We start from the raw sequence: 20,575 nt of genomic DNA on the forward strand, positions 1-20,575 counted from the left end.
CACTACAGGGAAGTTGAGTGGAGGGCACTGTGGTTCTGAGCTTCCCCTCCCCAGGAGACAAGCTGTGACCGTCCCTGAACGTGGTCCAGGGCTGCACGGAGGTCTGCACGGAGATCTAGGAAGGAGCCGGCTCCAGACCTGGAGCTCCCGCGCCTCACATCTGGGGTTCTCCCACAGGCTGCCTTCTCAAGCCACTTGCTGAGTGTGCAGACACCATCAGGCAGCTCGGAATGCCAGTGAAGCAGCCGGACATGTCCTGTAGAGAACCCTCGGGCGTGGCCTATAAAATACATACAAGCCCGAGAAAGATCCAAAGGTGTCCCTCCACCGACACCCAGACTGACACAGCCCCTCTCCAGGTGTGCTACCATGGGCAGGCTCTCCCTCATCTATAAAAGGAAGACGCTGGGCTAGGACACCCCACGTTTGGCTGGTCATAGATCCCTTGGAAAGCTTGTTAAGAAACAAATTCCTAGGTCCCCTCCTCCAGAAAAACTGGGAGTTGGCAGGGGAGGGGGGGAATCCAGACATCTGCATTTCTCCCAAAACTGCTTGGGGAACCACTGGACGGAACTCTCAGCACAGGGTGTGGGCAAAGAGCAGCAAGATTTGGACACAGGGGGACCCAGAGTCCTCAAGAAGGAACGGGACAAGCTGCCACCCTATGCCCGCCTTAGGACTGGCCCCCCTGTACCCTTCAAAACAGCCCAGTTCCCCACAGAAGACCCAGCTCTCAGGGAAATGTTGCCAAGGGTGTCCCCTCCTGCTTGTTCCCAAGGCTGTGCCCCAAAGTCAGAAAGGAAGCCGTGGCCTCGTCAGAAAGGCCTGCCCTGCCCTCAGCCTGACTGGCACCTCCGCTTCCAAGGAAACATCGGAACAGCCTGCCGTGAGTGAATATCTGTACATGCTGAGTGGAGGGGATCCTTAGGTTTTCCCTGGGGTCTCCACTTGGGTGGGGAGTAGGGTGGGGACCAGGCTCCACAGCTAGTCAGTAGGTCTCCACAGAGATGGGCAGGGACATCCCTGTCGAGTCGGCCTTATCCTGTGCGAGCCGGCCTTGGGAGAGCAGGGAAGCGCCTGGAAGACCAGAGACCCTCCCTCCGCGGGGCTGGATTAAAGCCGAACGGGGGCGGGGCTGCTCAAGTGGGCGGGCAGGCGGGGGAGGAGAACCCAGCTCTGGCCCAGGCATTTCAAAAATTTGCTCCTTTTCCACTTAAACTCCCCACTCCCCCCAAGACTGTGCCTCCCAGAATGGCATTTCCGCTTTGGAATCCAGGCCCTGGGATCTCTGCCCCACTGTGCTGGAAGGGGAGGGGTTGAAGGGGGAGCCGAGTGCCCCCTCCCAGGCCTGCCTTGGGGAAGTGGGGGAGGGGCGCCCATTGGGCAGCTCTGGGGTTCTGTGGGGGAGCAGACCCTCCCAGGCCAATGGCCAAGGGATGCAGCCCCCAGGACAGCGCTCAGGCCAGCACTAGGCCAAGGCCTCCATGATCACGCGCTCATCTCGTGCCCACAGTGATCCTGCACAACAGGCTTCCCAATTCGCCCCATTTTCCAGATGAAGAGGCTGAGACTCAGTTTCCCCTACCCACCCTGCACCCCCCAGACTGCAGTCCCAGAAGGGAGGGCAGGCAGGGCTGCTATAGCGCAGCCCACGCTGAACCCCCTGCGGCACCTTCAGGACCTGCAGGGCAGAAAAGAGGTCATGGAACACGGGTGCCCAGGGAAGCTGAGGACCCTGCCGCACTCAGAGGCCCCAAAGGACAAGCATGTGAGACCCAAGCACCATCCTCAGACACAAGTGAGCTCAGAACAGGCTCAGGAGCGCCCCTCAGCAGGGTGAGCACACCGTATGCCCGGGAAGGAGAGGACCCTGCTGGATGGAGGGGCCGGGAGAAGCTGGCAGAGCGTGGGCTCCTCCCAGAGCACCGTGGTCACCCCAGCGGTGCAGGCGAGCTTACAGCTGGGGTGTCCCCCCAGGCCCTGGGGGAGCACCTGTCTGTGCAGGGCCGATGGTGGCCTACGCCCCAGGCCACTGGTTCCCGTGCGTCCATCACGGGCCCGCTGGGGCAGGCGCTGCTGGTGATCCTAGGCCCTGAGTGAGGAGACCTGGCGCCTGCTCTCTGGGCTTTAGGGGGTCTTATTCTCCACGTCAGACCCACAGCACAAAGAACGGTTCTTGCAATAGCCCCAACAATGTCTGTGGCAGCATTTATAACAGTGAACAAAGAGGGGCATAACGTAAATGACCAGCTATAGGGGACTGGTTGGGCCACCAGAATCTCTCAATGGAATCCTGTGCAGCTATTAAGATGGCCATTTTCAAAGGCTAAAATCATGCAAGAAAATGCTGATGCCAAGTGAAGCGTGGACTGAAATGGCTAGCTCCAAGTGACTCGGACAGCCGCCTTCTCCTAAGCCTGGGCTTTCCCAGCAGCACCGAGGGGGGCCGGCCGGCTCCAGGCGCAGCAGCAGGGAAGGATTTCCTGAGGCCGGAGGTGAGGGCTGCCAGCCGCAGGGACAGGAAGAAACGATGCCTCTAGAAGGCCGCAGTGGACGCCCAGCCCTGGGCTGGCCACGCACACCGGCAGGCTCCAAGGCAGCCTGCGAGCCAGAGCCAGCCCTGGGGGCGAGGGGGCAGGACACCGCGCAGGCCCAGCTGTGCCAAGAACCGCTGTCACACTGCCACCGCCACAGAGACCGCCCTCCCGGGGCCAGGACAGAACCATCCCCACCCAGAGGCTCGGACAGGGGCGGGGCCTTGCCCCCTCACACCTCCAGGAAGTGACAAAGCCACAAAATGCAAACTGGCTACCAGGGCATGATCCCACAGAAGAGCACCCCAGGGGACCCCAGACAGAGCAGACCCCGGGGGCTGGAGCCTTGAAGCCTTGCCTTCAATGGAGAAACCACGGGCGTCCATGTGTCATTATGGTGGTGACCAGCTGTGGGGTGGGCTCCAGTCCCCCAACAGGGCCCCGGGACAGCCCCCAGGGGCCTGGGTGCAAGGGCGGGACCAGGGCAGAGGGGTGGGGGCAGAGGCAGGGCTTCGGGATGCACGGCCTGGACCCCTGCCGATCCTACGCCCCCACCTTCCAGCAGCTCCCTCCCCCGCTCTCAGGCTCTTTCAAGGACAGCACAGTCTCCTAATTGTTTTTTTTCTCCTAATTTTTTAATTGATTTTCTAATTTGAAAATTAAGCAGGCGCAGAGGCACCTGCAGGGAGGTGCTGCCTTCAGAGAGGGGTTCTGCTCACACGGCTGGGGCGCTTCCCAGGGCCTCTCTGCCCCAGCCCTGGGTACGGACCCCAGTAGCCTGAGTGCCCCCTTCTTGTCTGTACCCCCTCCCGGTGTGCCTCAGAGAACCAACAACCAGCTCCGCACTTTTGTGTGCACAGAGAGGCCTGCCCCTCGCTGGCACCGGGACCCCTGTCCCCGGGTCCTCACCCCTCCCCTGGCACCGGGACCCCAGTCCCCGGGTCCTCACCCCGGCAGCGGCCCCTCAACACTGCCTGGGGGAGGGCGGGGGTGGGGGAAGGGAGAGCCAGGGACAAGCCCCTGTCCTCGGAGAGAAAGCTGGGCGGCTGAGCTCTGGCGGGCAGCCTGGGCGGCAGGGCCAGGGTGTGGTCAGCAGCCCCAGCCCGCCATCTGCTTGCCTCTCCCATGGCAACCGGCCCCTGCGCGAGGGCAAGGGGAGGGGCGACCGCACATGCCATCTGCCGCCCCCACCTGCTTCTGCCGGAGGACAGGTGCCGACACCCACCACGGCCCCCAAGGGGCAGCGGTGTGACCCCGACATCAGTGGGGGTCGGGGGGCCGGTGGGGTCACAGGAGGGGACTTCAGGAGCCCAGGCCGGCATGAACGCAGGGACAGCACAGCTACGGCGCCCCCCGCCTGCGCCTGCTCCAGCCTGCAGGGGGCTCCACGCGCCCCCGGCCCACCTTCTCGTCCGGGTTGGCCTGTAGGCCAGGAGCTCTGATTCCACCCGGCGTGGGGCCCTCCGTGGTCACTGTGTCTCTCAGAGCCTCTGGGACTGGCCAGGACGCTGCAGGCACACTCATGCCTCTGCCTTACACACCAGCCCTGCCCCACCAGGCATGCTCCCGGGCACCCACACCTCGTGCACAAGTGCCCTCCAGTAAGGCTGCCCACCCCCAGCCCTGTGTTTCCACATCCCCTGAACGGTTCTGCAGCAAAAACCTTTCTGCAAAGCCCAGGTGCCCCCAGACCCCCAGGCACTGCAGAGAGGTGGGCAAGGTCTCCCCTCAGCCCGGGGACTGGGTGTGGCCGTAACAGGGTCTATCAGGACACCCTCCAGTACCCGCTCCTGCTGGGACACCACTGCCAGAAAACAAGTCCTCGTCCTCAGGGAGCGTCCACTCCAGGGTGGGTGCAGGGAGCAAGCGGAGAGACATGGGATGTCGGGGAGAACGACACAGAGAGGGGCTTCTTTATACAGATGCTAGGGCTCCTCACTGAGGAGGTGGCATTTGAGCAGCATGTGACTCTTTTGCTCAGGCTCATTATACAGAAAAAAGTAAGTCAAGGTTTGTAAAAAATAGCACAGGCATGCCAACAACTGCCTGGGTGTGCAGCGCAGCATGCAGAGCAGGGCGGCTCTCAGGCCAGCCTCCCCCACTGCAGCTTCCTGAGGGGTCAGGTGTCCTCGGGACCTGCCTGCGGAGTGACTGCCTGGCGGGGAACCTTGGCGGGCAGCCAGGGTCAAAGTGGGGAGCTCAGGAATCCGTCCAGGCCAGGGAGGGTGGGGAGACAGGGGCCGCTCCCAGGAGAGCTCCGTCTCCTCCTAGAAGCCTCTCCCCACCAGGAGCTCTGGCGGGTAAGGGCCCTGGGAAGAGGGGATTCGAGCACCGGATACCTGGGGAGAGCTGTGGACAAGAAGGCACGCGTCACACCGCTATGAACAATCACGGTACTTTGGGGAACTCGGCATTTAGGGAACACAGACACCTCTGGGCATGCCTCAAGGCACACAGCCCTGGATATCAGGTTTTATAAAATACTGAAATAGGGTATTATACCACCAACAACACTAGTATGTTCCAGTATTAAAAGCCCTCCGCACACAAGGACTAGAGACAGACATCCATCAGCAAGAGAGCAGGACATACATAAACTCAGAGTCAGCAGTGGACTGCTCAGCACAGCAGTGAAGATAGAACTACTGATACACACCCTGTGGGTGAGACTCCCGAAATCATTTTGCTGAATGAAGTCAGACCCCAAAGAGTATACACTATAATATGCTTCCGCTGGCATCAAGTTCAAGAATAGGTGAAACCTTGCCGTGACGAGAGAAATCACCATGCTGGCGACCGTAGAAACGAACACAACACTGTACATCAACTACACGCCAATAAAAAATGACTTTCCAGAACAAGGTCATGGGATAATCATAGTTTTTCCTTTAAAAAAAAAAAGAAACCAGAATGCTGACCATGTTACAGGGCTGGGGCGCACTTGACAGTAAGGTAGTGCTTGTGAACGTTCTGAGATGACGGACAGGCTCATCATCTTGATTCGACTGACGGTTATATGGGGTCTACATTAGTCAAAACTTACCCAACTGTACACCTAACATCTGTCCATTTCACTACATAGAAAACCTTCTCAGTTAAGAGAGTCTCAACTGGTAAAAAGAAAACAAATCACAGAGGAAACAATAAAGAGCATTAGGAATACCCAGAAGTAGGTATTGTAATCCTAAACCCACCGCGTTGCCCTTTTTGCCCTGGCCATCAGGGAGCTTCAAGTCCAATGTGTATGCCTACCTTCCCCATACATTACAAAGTTCTGGATTTTGCGATGATCCCAAACTCTGTCCTTCACTATAATCTGACTCAAATCCTTACTGGAATTTGGTAGGGTTTAAATAATAAAATTGAATTACTAAAAGAAAAAAAAAAAACCTTAGAGAAGGGATTAACTTTAGAAAGCCGTAACTTGTGACCAGTTCTCCTAGCGGGCAGCCATCACCGCCTCCCAGGTCCCTGACCTATCCCCAAATCTTTGTCTTGAAGAGACGGAGACAGTGGTCCAGCAAACTAAGAGAAAGCCGAGGAAACGATGGGGTGAGACTAGGATGCAGTCAGAGCAGGCAGCTGTGATGAAGCCCCGTCAGAGGCTGGGAGGCACAGCTGAGGGCAGCAGGCACACCTCTTGCTGGGCCACGGGAGCGGGGTCGGGAGGGGCCGCCTCCTAGCCTTGCGGTCCTGCCTCACCCACAAACTAGAGCCCCCTCCTTGAAGGGCCAGGACCCACCCCATGGTGTCTCCTTCCTACCCAGGACCCTGCCTGTCCCATGCTAGGCAGGCTGCTCCAGACACATCTGAAATCAGCCTGGCACCCACCGATCCAGCAGCTTCCATCTCCTGCTACACGGCACCCACTCTTGGGGGCACTCAGGACAGGGCATCCAGCCGGCCTGGGGTACAGTGGGTCTGCTGTTGGCCCCACTGGAGGGCACTCCATCTACTGGGTGAGAGCAAGTACCTGTCCATCCAAGGCTGAGACAGGGGTCCAAATAGCCAGGCAGGGAAGTGGCCAGGGTCATCCCATGGCTTAAGCCCTGGCAGGAACGGGCCACAAAAAAAGGGCTACTGGAAGCAGACTGGGCGGGCCAAGGAGGATTACAGGGGCAGGGGGCTGGTTGTGCAGGAGCCAGAAATGGGTCTTGGCTACCGTACCAGCCACTGGTGGCAGGATAAAGATAATAACCTCAACAACAGTAGCTACTATGACTTATTAGCCTCTTACAGAAAGCTTTCTGCAAACCTCGCCAAGATCTCATAAAACCCCAAGAGCTCAGTGCCCTTATAATCCCCAGAACACAGAGGACACAGACTCAGAGAGGTTCAGGTGTTCGCTCAAGGTACAGACGACCCTGCCCCATCATTTTAGAGCCCTGGCCCTTGACCTGCCAAACATCGTCCCTCCAGAAGCGACTCTCTGGGGCCCATCAGCCCCCAGCCGGGCTTCCAGGGCCTGTGCAGGGATGCAGACCCCAGGCTGTGGGGCTGGCCGGGGGTCATCAGTGCTCCCGGGACCACCTCCTTGGCAGGCGATCGGAGCAGGCTGGACAGGGAGGAGCCAGGCAGCCCGGGTCCTGCCCCAGGAGCCTGACGGCAACGAGGCAACCCCCCTGATGAGTGCATGACCACCGCTGGGAATCCTGGAGGGCTTCCCACAGGGGGCCCTCTGCTGAGCGAGAGGAGGGACGGGGAGCGAGGCAGGGTTGGGGTCGGAGGTCACTTCCCATGCAGCCCAAGGCCGGTGGGAGGGGTGTGCCCGGCACCCTGGAGCCTGAATGGAGGACCTTGGACTTGGGCTCTGCCCAGCTCCACTGCTCTCTTCTGCACCCGTTCTCCCAGGCCCCCGCCGCCGCTGGCCTGGCTGCCCAGGCTGGAGCCGCCCGGTCCCCTGGCCAGCTCTCCAGCAGCAGCAGCAACTGACACAGAGCCAGGTACAAAGGGCACCCTGGGACCGTTGGCAGAGGCTCAACCAGGTGCCACTCCTGCTCTGTGAGTCTCCCGATGGGCTGACCTGCCCTGCCGCACCTCCCCGGAGAGCTGCTTGGCCACCGGGAGCCCCAGAAGCCCCACATCCCATGGGTGCTGAAGGGCTGACTTGAACTCATGCTCAGAAAGCCACGAGTGGAGGGGCACTCTCTTAGCGGCCCTGGCTTCTGTACAGCCCAGCAGGCCGCAGCCCCCACAATTACAGAGGCCACGCTCGCTTGCTGGCTTTGGATGCTGCCCGACTCAGTTCCCAGCCTGGCCCCATCCCCCAGTGGCCGTGCAACCGGGCAGGACGACAAGACCTCCTCAAGCCCAGCGCTCGGCACAGGGAACGCTCCACACACGTCAGCACCTCACTCCTTGAAAGAACCCGTCCCTCACTTAACACAGGAGCAGAGGAGAGGCTGGAGCAGCTGTGCCCATTTCACAGACAGGGAACAAGAGGCAGGAACAGGCAGCAGACAACTTCTCTACCAGCTGGAAGCTGGCTTCCTACCTGACAGTGCTGGGGGGCAGTGTCACTCCTAAATTCAGATCATGCCAATGCCCACCAGGAGTCTCAGGTGAGTGACCTAGCCATTTCCCTTACCAAATGCTTCCTGCCTGCCCAGAGAGAGAAGGCGGGCCTGGGCGCTGAGCAGCCATGCCCGAGAGGAAGGTAGACTTCAGAGAACAGCCAGAAAGCGCCTCTCCTGGCGCTGTGTCAACTCTGCCCTCAGCTCAGAGCACAGGCGGGATATGAGGCAGGGAGTTGGGAGGACCCTGCATGCTGTTCTCTCTCTGGGCCCCAGTTAGTCGTACAGTCATGTCTGACTCTGTGTGACCCCATGGACTGTAACCCACCAGGCTCCTCTGTCCGTGGAGTTCTCCAGGCAAGAACACTGGAGTGGGTTGCATGCCCTCCTCCAGGGGATCTTCCTGACCCAGGGATCAAACCCGGGTCTTCTGCATTGCAGGCAGATTCTTTACTGTCTGAGCCACCAGGGAAGCCCCAGATTGCATGTGGGTCAGATGGTGGAGTGAGACCAGCTGATCCCTGGAGGGTCCCCCTGCTCTGACACTCAGGAGGTCCCCCCTGGCCCAATCTGGCCTGTCCCAACCTCTTCGCCCCCTCCTGCCGCCCACCATTGCCTCCCACCCCATTCTGAAGCATCTGGTAATTGCTGTGGGCCAAAGTGCCTGCGTCAGCCCCATCCAGGAAAAGACTGCCCAAATGAACGGGTATGCTTAAAACCCAAATGTGTCTGTGAGCACCACGTGGGCGGTCATCATTCTGGGTTCCCAGAGCGGGGCTTGAGCAGGAGGCTGGCCTCACCACTCACCAGCACATGAAAGCAATTTTCGGAACATTTCATGGCTGCTCCCAAAATGAACTTTGTTTCCCACTGCCACCAGTTCACACATCACCAGGGGGCCCAGGAGAGGCCCAGGGTGACCCGATAGCCCGGCATGTGTGCACAGGGGGTGAGGCCCCCACTCCCCCTGCAGAACCTCCGAGGACTGCAGCTGCAGGCGGAAGGGTGGCAAACAATGCGAAGCTGGCAGTGTGGATGAACGGGGCAGAGGCGGACCACAGGTGTCCAGGGCAGGTGTCTACAGTGGTGCCTGTCTGCGCAAGTCACACCCAGAGCCTGGCCCTCCCACCAGCCCTCTCCTCTTAGAGACGGGGCCACGGAGGCACAGAGCCCAGGAGGGCTGCCCAGAGTGCTCAGGCGAGGGGTCTGGGTGCTACCCCAGACCCTGTATCCAGACCTTTGCTGTGACTGTGGAAAACCACACCAAATCGAGCATGGACCTCCCAAACTTAGGCCGTCCAGGCTCTGATGTAGCCTAAAAGTCCCAGTCCCTGTTCACTCGTGCCCTGGAGACTCTGGCCCTTGGGCAGGCTTAGATGGTCCACCTCATCTCTCCGGTCAGTGCTCAACAAGGTCAGAGAAGGTGTCCTGATGCCCTGAGCCAGAAAGGACCCAGAGCCTTGCAGGAAGGCAGAGCAGGAGAAGGACTTGGCAGGCCTTTTCTGTCTTCTTTCTTTCTTCCTAAAGATGAGGCAATTATGCTTAGAACCAGAACGGACGGGGGTGGGGGGTTCACATCAGCACGGTCTGGAAGCCCTAAGTTTTTCATCTGTAACTCTGCATTAACCGCTTCTGGAGGCGGGCAGGAGCTGGGATCTTTAATTCCATAATAACAATGCTTTGCTCTTATACAGCATCTCTTCTCCAGTAATCTCCGTGTACTCTATGGTGGTTAATTAAAAGGCCATTTGCCCTGCCAAGAAGCCCCAAACAGTCTGCCTCATCGTAAGGATGGGGTCCCCCAAGTGCGAAGCAGTTCCACAGACAGGCCAGGTGGATAGGCACCCGGGGACCACTGCCTCCTCTTGTCAGAGGGGAAACCCCTAAAGGCCGCAGAGAAACAATGGCTGGAGGCCAGGGCTTTACAGCACAAGGCCCTCTTCCTGGCAGGAAGCAGGGAAGCAGCCCCCACCTCAGTGGGTGCCTCTGCAAAGCGGGCTGGGAGCTGCACCTGAGACCTGGTGACCAAAGGCTGCCGGGACCACTGGCCATCCGCGCAGGCCGGGCTCGGATGCCTCCAGGTGACCGGCCTGTGTGGAGCCCGGGGTGGGGTCGCCCGAGCCGCCTGCTGGGGTAGCAGCAGGGGGTGCCAGGTGAGAAGAGAAGCCCCACGGCTAGGGGGGAAGAAGAAGTGAGGGCCTGCACCCATGGGGCCTTCAGCGGCAGAGGTATGCTTCCCGGAGAGTGCATCCTCGGGTTCTAAAGGGTGGGCGCAGACCCCCACCGCTAAGCCGGCCCGGGCGCGAGGGGTCTCCGAGAGGAACACCCGGGCCCCGGCCGGGGAGGCCCCTGAGCACCGCAAGGCGGCGGTCCCAGGCGGACCCCGGGTGGGGGGACGCGGACCCCGCCCCCTCAGCCGGCCCGGCCGCCTGGAGTGTGTCCCGGGGAGCGGCCGGGCCTTCTCCCCGCCGGGCCTGGCCACCCTGGCGGGGGGGACTCCTGGGGGCCAGCGCGGACCCCGCCCGACCCGGGTCCCCAGGGAGAGGGCGCAGGGAAAGGCGGGGGCGCGGAGGCCGGCCTCGGGGAGCCGCCTCCGGCTGCTCCCAGTCCCCTACGCGAGAGGGCCCGGCGGGGCCCCAAGCCGGCGGCCCCAGGCGGCGCGAGGCTGCGGGCCCGGCGGGGGCAGGAGCGGGCCCGGCCGCCGGTCGGTACTCACCGGCACGGACATCTTGGCCGCCGCTCCCGGGGCCCGGGCGGGCAGCGGCGCCGGCAGGCGGGGCGCTCAGTCCGCCGCGCTCAGCACCCCCAGCGCTGTCCCGGCGCTCTCTGGGCTCCTGCGCGCTCCCGGCGCAGGGTCCCGGCGCTCTCGGGGCTCCTGCGCGCTCCCGGCCGCCGGACTGTCCGGGCGCCCCAGCCCGCGCCGCGCATGCGCTGCCCGCGCCGCCCCTCCCCCTCAGGGCTCCCCGGCCCGCGGCCGCGTTAAAGGAGAGGACCCCGAACCCGGGGTTTTTCTGTCGGCCCAACGCGGCGACGGGGCTCGGTCTCCGCCCTTTACCCATCCGTCAGGGACCACCTTGAGGCGCACCATCTCCTGGCTGCCTGCCGCTCTGGAAGCCTGAACGCCCACCCCGCCCCCAACCCCACTTTGCCCAGCCCAGGGCTCTGGGCGCCTGCCCGGTTCTCTGGCCGGGCTCCCAGCCCCTGCGTCTGAGGACGATTGCAAGTCAACCGATCAGGGCTCCTAGAAACCCTTCCCGCTCTCCTCGCTGAAGGTGGGACCCCTCCCCACCCCCAGGCAGCGAGGCCCGACGTTCCTCCCTGGCGCTGCGCCCCCCTGACTGCCCTTCCCCAGGGATGCGGAGCGCCCGACCCCCCGGAAACAGCCTGGCTGATCCAGGTCATCGAACAGAGCTGGCCTGGGTTCTGGGGAAGATCCTGCCTCCTGCTTATCCCCGCTAAAGGGCCGGCCCTGCCCCAGAGCCCGGGCTTCAGACACAGAAGACAGACGTTCCAGGGCCTGAGCCTTCCTTTCTCTGGGTTAACCCCCCAGTTTCTTCAGCTGTTGCACAGCTGCCCTGGTGCCCAAGTCTGGGCACATACTTGAGCATCTTAGCTGCTCCCCATCCCCTGCCAGGTAGGCCTTGCTGTCCCCACGGTTACTTCTAACAGACTGAGGCTCTGAGCCCCCTCAGCTACCAGAAGGCACTACCGGGGGTCTGACCACTCTGTTCTGCTTCCCACCACATACAAACTGTCCCCGCTCCGGGGGGGCCCTTCCCGGACTAGAGGCGGCAGGCAGGGCCACAGCAAGCAGAGGGGGGTCTGGGGTGACAGCTGCCACCCCCTCAAAGGGCCTTCTGTGTGTGTCTGGCAGGAGGTCCTGCCCGCGCCCACCCGCCCGCATCCAGCTGGCCCGGGGCTCCTGAGCTGGAAGCCGCAGTTCAGTGTGGCGCCGGCGCGCTGTCTCAGAGGTCCCCCCACCCCTCCCCACCCTGACACTGCCCCAGCCCCGCCTTCTTGCTGGAGCCTGGCTCCACCCCTTCTTTCTTTCCGAGTCTGTCTGAATTCTTATCGCCCACTGTTCCTGTGTCCTCTCCCGGCCAGGGTACCGGGAAATGGAAACCCAGCAGAGGGGTGCGGTTGGGCCACAATCTCCAAAACCATCCGTGCCTCCGACCGACCCCCTGTGACTACTTTCCCGGAAAGGCCATCACAGGCTCATGCTGGAAGAGAGAACACAGGCCAGACCCTCCCTCACTCCGAGGCAGGGACCCAGGGCCTTGGGTGTGGGGTTGGGAGCAGCCAGAGGGGCCCCATCAGTGCGCTGAGCAGCCAGCAGGACCAGGCAGGACCAGGTCTGTGAGAAAACAGCGGCTGCTCCCGCTCGCCACCGCCCAACACCCCCTCACTACCCAGCCGGCAAATGATCCCCCGGTGACTCCCTCGGTGCTGCAGAGAACAGGTTCTGGGCACCCCACAACTAGCAGTTTACACCGGGCTATCTGAGCAGGCACCAGCACCCTGGGAGTGTCCTCAGAGTTTGCCAGGGACCCAGGGAGACAGGGGTTCCCGTTGCTCCTGGCACTTGGATGGAAGGGAATTTGGACATGGCCAGAGTGTCTTCTCAAGTGGTTCAGGTGGTAAAGAATCCACCTGCCAATACAGGAGACACAGGTTCGATCCCTGGATGAAGGAGATCCCCTGGAGGAGGAAATGGCCACCCACTCCTGTATTCTTGCTGGGAAAAGACAGAGCAGACTGATGGGCTACAGTCCATGGAGTCAAAAAGGAATTGGACACAACTTAGCAAATGAACGCACACTCAGACACAAAGTCTGGGCAAAGACAAGCTTCATACCCAGTTCTCTAGACACTCAAACCCAGCCTCTGTGCCCCGGGCTTTGCCAGAGGATTGCCAGCCTAGGAGAGTGGATTTGGAGGCACCAGCAGGCACTGTGTAATGATCCTACACTGGTCACCATTGATGAACCAACAATGATACATACATGCTTACTAACTGAAGTCCACACTCTACTCAGATTTCCTTCCTTCTCCCTTCTGTCCTTTTCCTGTTCCAGGATCCCACCAGGAATCCCACATTACATGTAGTCATCATGTCTCCTTAGGCTTCTCTGGACTGTGACCGTTTTTCAGACTTTCCTTATTTTTGATGACCTTGACAGATATGAAGAGTATTGGTCACAGATTTTATACAATGTCCCTCAACTGGGATTTGTCTGATGTCTTTCTCACAGTTAGGTTGGAGTTCTGAGTTTTTAGGAGGAAGATAAAATGACATAACCTCCCAGCGTCCTTGCATGGGAAATATGAACAGAGGAGCCTGGCAGGCTACAGTCCATGGGGTCACAAAAGAATCGGACACAAAAGAGTTTGTTTGTAAAATGACATTCTCAACACATCATTTCAAGGATACATAATATTAATAGGATTTACTCTTGCCAATGTGATGTTGACCTTGAACTCCTGACTGAGACAGCATTTGTCAGGTTATTCTACTAAAAAGTGACTCTTTTTTTCTTCAGTTTTCAACAATGTACCCTTTGAAAAGAAGTGAGGAGTTATGTTCCACCTCTTTGATGATAGAGTATCTACATCAATTATTTGTATTTCTTCTGTATGGGAAATTGTGCCCATTATTTATTTATTTATTCAATCATTTATATCAGTATGAATTTATGGATATTTATTTTACATCTTGGATTAGAATCCAATAATACTTTATTTTCTTCTTCAAATTGTTCCTCTTTGGCTGGGTTGAGTTCTTTCAGTTAGTGAATCGGATTTTTCAAGTGAATCTAGAAATCCAGATTGTTTTATAAAATCTCTAGGTTTTGACACATTGACTGTGTAAGGCAATGCTTCTTCCTGCCAACTCTGGCAGCTCTAAGTCCTGGAGTAGGATTATCTGCTTTGAACCCTGCTCCTCTGCTTGTGGGCTTCCCAGGTGGCTCAGTGGAAAAGAATTCATCTGCAGTGCAGGAGATGCGGGTTGGATCCCTGGGTTGGGAAAATCTCCGACAGAAGGAAATGGCAACCCACTGCAGTATACTTGCGTGGGAAATCCCACGAACAGAGGAGCCTGGCAGGCTACAGTCCATGGGGTCACAAAAGAATTGGACACAAAAGAGTTTGTTTGGGGGAGACCTAGAAAGACACTTCAGGGTTGGAGGTGGCTGGCAGGACCCTGTGAGCCCCGGGGTTGATACGAAGGAGCATCGCCCCAAGCATAGTTTTCAGCAGGAGAGTTGAGCTCCGCTACTCTGTAGTAATACCATAGCAACCTGCAGTATCAGTGCCGGTTGTCCTGTCTCACTCATGCTAAAGTGTGAATGACTACTTCTCTTTAGGAAGGCAAGTCAGATTGGAACAGAAAAGAGGTTCAGTTGAGTGGAGTGGGTGGGGGGCCTCACTAGCCTGCCAGGCTAGACCTTGGGGTCTGGTCCTGGCACCACCTCACACTTACCAAGTGACCTTAAGCAAGTCCAGTTTACAACAAGGGTAATTTCATAGTCTGGTCAAGGACGGGCCCCCAGGGTAGGGCTTCTCTTTGTCTGTCCTCGTGCACAGAACCTTGGGTATGCTCTGCTGGAGGGCCTCTGGTTAGGGGAGAGAGTGAGGTTCATGTCATCAGGCTGCTGGGCCGAGAGGGAGACCCTCATCCCTGAGACAATGAAGTTTTAGGACCTGGTAGCAAGAGGAAGATGTATTAGTTTCTTATTGCTGCTGTAACAAATTACCCCAAACTTAGTGGCTAAAACAACATGAATTTATTACCCTCCAGTTCTTGAAGTCAGAAGTCCAAAATGGGTTGAGAGGGCTGCATTCCTTCTGGGGGCTCTGGGGAGAACCCCTTTCCTTACTTTTTCCCTTGCTTGAGGCTGCCTGCCTTCCTCGGCCTGTGGCTCCGCGTCACTCAGACTCTGCTTCCATCATCACATCTCCTTCTCTCACTCTGGCCCTTCTGACCTCCTCTTATAAGCTTGAGATTACACTGGGCCCACTCAGGGAATCCAGGAAAATCTCCCCATTTCAAGATGGTTAATTTAATCACATGTGGCAAAGCACATTTTGTCTTATAAGGTAACTCAGTCATAGACTGGGGATTCAGATGTGTACGGAGGGGAGACCCTGGTACCCTGAAGCTGCTCCCCGACTGGGTACTACAGCCTAAACTTCCACCGTGGCTACCCACTTGGCCAGCCCAGGAACTCTCTCACTCAGTTCAAGAGATATCTCTGAAAAAAAAAAAAAAAAAAAGAGAGATATCTCTGGCTGTTCGTGGGAACAGCTATAAGTCATGTGTGGCTCCAGCATACAGTCTGGCAAAAACTTCTAACAGGCAGGGAACTTTTGACCCAGAAATTCCATAAATTTATCCTAAAAAATGCACACCAAAAAATGCACTCACAAGTAGCCAGAGATTTACGTGCAAGGATGTAACTTGCAGCTTTCCTTATGGGAGCGACTCACAAGTTCAAGAAGACAGCAGTGAAACAATTCATGGAGCATTCCCAGGACAGAACTCAGTCCTGGGCGCCACCACAAATGATGTAGAATGGCATGGAGATGTGTTTATAATATACCGTAAAGTAAGGAAAAAGAGGCTTCAAATAATAGGTACAGGTGGATCCTGTTTTCATAAAAATTCACATATTTATATTTATGTAGTATATTTGCATTGGGCAAAGTGTGGAAGGGTAGATACCAAAATACAAGTATGGATATCTTGGGGTAGGGATTGGATTTTTTTCACCAGCATGTCGTATTTAGGGAGGGCCTATTCAGTGCTTGATACTCTACAGATTAATAAGTAGAGCTTTTTCTTTCTTTATGGATTAAAATTTCACAGGAGACTAGATTTTTTAGTTGCTTTTTGGAGGAGACGAGGGGGTTTTGATGTAACTAAAATTATTTCCTCCATCTTCTGATGTTTCTTGAGTGAATATTCATTATTTGTACAATTTTTCTCATAGTAAACACTTTTTAAAATTGTGGTAAAACATACATAATGTTAAATTTACCATTTTACCTACTTGGAGAAGGAAATGGCAACCCACTCCAGTACCCTTGCCCGGAAAATCCCATGGACGGGGGAGCCTGGTAAGCTCCAGTCTATGGGGTTACAAAGAGTCAGACACGACTGAGCAACTTCACTTTACCAGTTTTAAGTGTACAATTCAGCAGCAGGAAGTATTCAATCACAGTGCCCTCTAACCATTGCCACTATCCATTTCCAGAACTTTCCCCATCTTCCTGGGTAGAAACTCTGTGCCTGTTGAACAATAACCTCCCCTCCCTCTCCTAGCCCCTGGCAACCACCATTCTCTCTGTCTTTATGAATTTGCCTATTCTAGTACCTCAGATAAGTGCAATCATACAATATTAATCCTATTGTGTCTGGCTTATTGCAGTTATCAAGATGTTAGTTGCCAAGGTCTAGGAAATACAGGTTCCCAGGCAGCCTCGTCACCTCCAAGCAGGCAGCAGACAGAGGGGAAGGGAGCTGCCGGAGGCGGGCTCCGAGCTGGGCAGCGGAGCTGGGCAGACCCGCGGGCCCCGACCCCTGCTCCCGGGGCCCAGCCGCTGGCCTCCTCTCTTCTACGGTGTTCGTAAACACCCAGGGACCAGAGCCCTTCCAGGAGCAGGCCTGCGTTCTCGGTGACCGTGACAAGTGGAATTTCACTCTCCACTGGAAGCAACCCCCAGGGCACTGTGTTTCTGAATCCAGGGATGAAGCCTCCCAGCTGATGAGTACACATTCTCTAAATTATTAAACAGTGGCTGCCACGCCAGGGTCACCAGAGCGAGTCCCCAGAGCACTAGTTCTGTTCTCAGCGAGGCAGGCCTGCCAGGCCCCCACTGCCATCGCTGCTGTGCTGTCTGGAGGCCAAGGGTCGGCGTTGGGGTCCTGGAGCGAGGCTCACTCTCATGGAAACGGAAGGAACTCACTGCAGGGAGGGAGGCCTGTACTGTGACGGAAGTGGCCCCTTTGGCCTCTGGTGGCAGGGCGTGGCGGCCAGCTCTGGGCAGCAGGTTGGCCGTGAACTTCAGCGCGGCATGTACACTCTCTGAGCACAGTTTCACCCCGTCTGTCAAACGGGGCTCAGTAAAGCAGCCCAGCAGCTACAGCTTTGGGAGCCCCCACTCCTTCTTTACTCTGAGACCATCCCCGCCTCCCTCCCAGAATCCCTCAGGGCCGCGGCGCCCTGATTCAGCAGTCCTGGACAGACTGGGCTGTCAGCATGGCCTAGAAGAGCCAGTGGGGCTCCCGGTTAAAGCAGCACAGGCTGCCCTGCTGGCCCCCGCCCCTCCCCCCCACCGGCTTTCTGCTTCTCAGGCTCCCCTGAGGCGAGCGCTGCTGCCTGGAGGCCCAAGCCCTTCCCTGTGCAGGGAAGAGCCCCCGGGGAGAGAAGTGCTTCAGAAGGCACACAGAGCTGCAGCTAGGACCTCGGTCTTCTGGGAGGAAACCCACGACAGAGCCTCCTGATCAGAGGTGTGAGGGTAAGACAGCTCCCTCTGGAGCAGCCGCAAGCTTGCTTTGTTCTTCTGTGGCCTCTGGGCCTGTCGGTTTGTTGAACAATGAAGAGTAGGTAATAATGCCGGCAGTGGTTAAGGGTACAGCCACCCTGGGCCAGCCAGCAGCCTAGGGGGACACTAAATGCCACAAGCTCAGCTCGTAAGACGACAGGGCAGCTGCCCCAGGGACTTTGAACTTCCTGAGGGTGTTGTTCCTGCCTCATGTCTCAGGCTTTCAAGAAGGATGTGACTCTGTCTTAAATGATATCCTCGCATAGTCCCTTCACACATCTCCAAGGAAGGAGTCTTTACAGCCCTGAGGCCTACGGTGACCCAAGCTCAGCTCATCCTAGGAGGCCCGGCTCTTGCTGTAACTGCCAGCAGGGGCCAGCTCTGGCTCTCACATAGTTCTGGCTCCCCCTTGTCTAAGGATGCAGAGTGGAGCCGACGCCCCAGGCCCAGTCTGTCTGGGTTGCTTCGTAATTGTCAACCCGCACTGTACAGACAGCAAAAGTGAGACTGCATGAAGCAGCCCAAAATCCAAGAGAGCGGGCGTCAAAACTGATGTTTGAGGTTCAAACCCCAAGTTGGGAAGCCGCGTGTAACCTGACTGCCCGTCAGGATGGGCGTGGGCGCCCTGGACACACAAAGGAGCAGCTGACACGAGAAAAGGACGGGCAGGCCACAGAGGAGAGGAAGAGGGGCCTGAGTTAGGGGAGAGAAAGACTGAGAGCCCATGAGGTGGAGGCCACGTGGTTGTGAATGATAACTTAAGGCGAATGCGGACCTGCTCACCAAAACTCAGAACCCCTGGGAAGTGTGAGAGAAGTGAAGTGAAGCTCTGCCTCTTAACCACACGAAGCTCACTATCCCTGAGCAGGGAGAGGATAAATGTGTGCTGCGCTCAGTCGCTAAGTCATATCCGACCCTGCGACCCCATGGACAGTAGCCCGCCAGGCTCCTCTGCCATGGGGATTCTCCAGGCCAGAATACTGGAGTGGGTTGCCAGGCCCTCCTCCAGTGGATCTTCCCAACCCAGGGATTGAACCCACATTGCAGGCGGATTGTTTACCATCCGAGTTACCAGGGAAGCCCAAGAATACTGGAGTGGGTAGCCTATCCCTTCTCCAGGGGGGTCTTCCCAATCCAGGAATCAAACCGGGGTCTCCTGCATTGCAGGCGGATTCTTTACCAGCTGAGCTACCAGGGAGGTCCTGATAAATGGTCTCAGAAAATGTTTAGAGCGACTCACAGATGAATGTGCCAAAAAACTAGGTTTAGATAAATGCAGGGTCATTGGGGGCATATTCCTGTTGCATTCGGGTTCTGCAGATGGGCAGAAACAGTAGGATACAGATAGGCTGAAGAGCGCCATGGAGACCCGAGGGAGCTGGCGGCACGCGTCCTAGTCCAAGCCTGCAGGCACCCGCGCCAGGGGCGCTGATGGACGGGAGAGACGGGTGTCTGAGCTCAGGGTGAGACTAGCTGGGGATCTGAGACCAGACTTGCCCTTCCTTCGCCTGGTGTTCTCCTACGGCCCTCAGTGGGTTGGAGGATGCCCATCGACACTGGTGACTCAGTGTCAGTCTACCCATTGAAATGCTACTCATTTCTAGAAAACCCCTTCAGACATGTTTCCCCAGTTACCGGGGCATCCCTTAGCCCAGTCAAGTTGGCACAAAAAAATTACCATCACAGCAGCCCAGTCCAAATTCTTCTTCCAGAGACAGAGCCCTGGGCTGGAACTGCAGAAGGTGCTAGTACTCAGGGACCGTTGAGGCCAGTCTTCCCTGGGCCATTCTCCTTTTGGTTATGGACACGTCTTGCCCAAAGCACTGGCTCAGAAACTCACAGTGCTCACAAACAGGCAGAAAGGGTGTCCTTGCTGAATCTTGTCTTCTCAGAGAGTTTACATAGAAAGAGAGGGGCACAACCGCCCTGCTGGAGAGAGGGAGACCCTTCTGGGAGGTAATTGGGCATCATATTTCAAAGCCTTGAAAAAACCTGCACCTTCCTTGTGATGACAACACCACTTGTAGCAGTGATCTGGAAATGGTCAGGGATGCAGGTCCAGATCCAGGACTAGGCAGTTCACCACAGCATCATGTATAATAACAAAGGCGGGCAACCTCGGTGGCCAGTGAAGATTGATGAAATACATACAAGCATACAATGGAATATTATGCAGTCATTTAAAATAACAAAGGGAGAAGGCAATGGAACCCCACTCCAGTACTCTTGCCTGGAAAATCCCACGGACGGAGGAGCCTGGTAGGCTGCAGTCCATGGGGTCGCTAAGAGTCGGACACGACTGAGCGACTTCACTTTCACTTTTCACTTTCATGCATTGGAAAAGGAAATGGCAACCCACTCCAGTGTTCTTGCCTGGAGAATCCCAGGGACGGCAGAGCCTGGTGGGCTGCTGTCTATGGGGTCACACAGAGTCGGACCCGACTGAAGTGACTTAGCAGCAGCAAAATAACAAAGAATGTTTGAAGAGTGGGGATGTACGCTTTTCATGGTTCATGGTAATGGCTTGGTGCCTGGTTCATGGCTCACGGTGTACAGCACAGGTTAAAACAAGAATACAAAACTGCACGCACTAGGTGGTTGAACAGAGTTCCATGCTGATGGAAACATTCAGTACCTGCACTGTCCGATGGTGTAGCCCCCGGTCACGTGACTGGTAAGCACTTGAAATCTTTGGCTAGTGGGACTGAAGAACTGAATTGTGAATTCTAATGAATTTAAAGTTTCAATGGAAATTGCCACATGTGGTTAATAGCTTCTGTAGTGAGCTTCACAGGTAGAGTGTAATTCCAACTGTGTTAAGAAAAGGTATGTAAAAACATAGGGAAATGGACTGAAACGTATCCCCAAATGTACACAGCAGTTTTCTCTGGAGATGCAGTGCTTCCAGATTTTCCAACGATGACTGGTTGGCTCTGACAGTCAGAAGAGAAAACCGGTCCCTCAGGAGGGGGAAGGAGA

At 57.0% G+C, this 20,575-nt stretch overlaps 1 protein-coding gene across 1 annotated transcript in view; it reads right to left on the bottom strand.

Annotated features, from left to right (window-relative positions):
- Positions 1 to 10,975, bottom strand: part of BCAR1 (BCAR1 scaffold protein, Cas family member) — a 33,915-nt gene extending 22,940 nt beyond the window's left edge. The window contains exon 1 of the mRNA XM_086349910.1: positions 10,764 to 10,975. Coding sequence (XP_086206036.1) covers positions 10,764 to 10,775 — 12 coding nt within the window. The 5' untranslated portion in view covers positions 10,776 to 10,975. The remainder of the gene's footprint in view (positions 1 to 10,763) is intronic.
- Between the last annotated feature and the right edge of the window lie 9,600 nt (positions 10,976 to 20,575).

This window comes from Bos grunniens, chromosome 18 (assembly GCF_055505025.1).
Source record: "Bos grunniens cultivar Pamir isolate PY7600 chromosome 18, Bosgru_T2T1.0, whole genome shotgun sequence".
In the NCBI taxonomy this organism is placed as follows: Eukaryota; Metazoa; Chordata; class Mammalia; order Artiodactyla; family Bovidae; genus Bos; species Bos grunniens.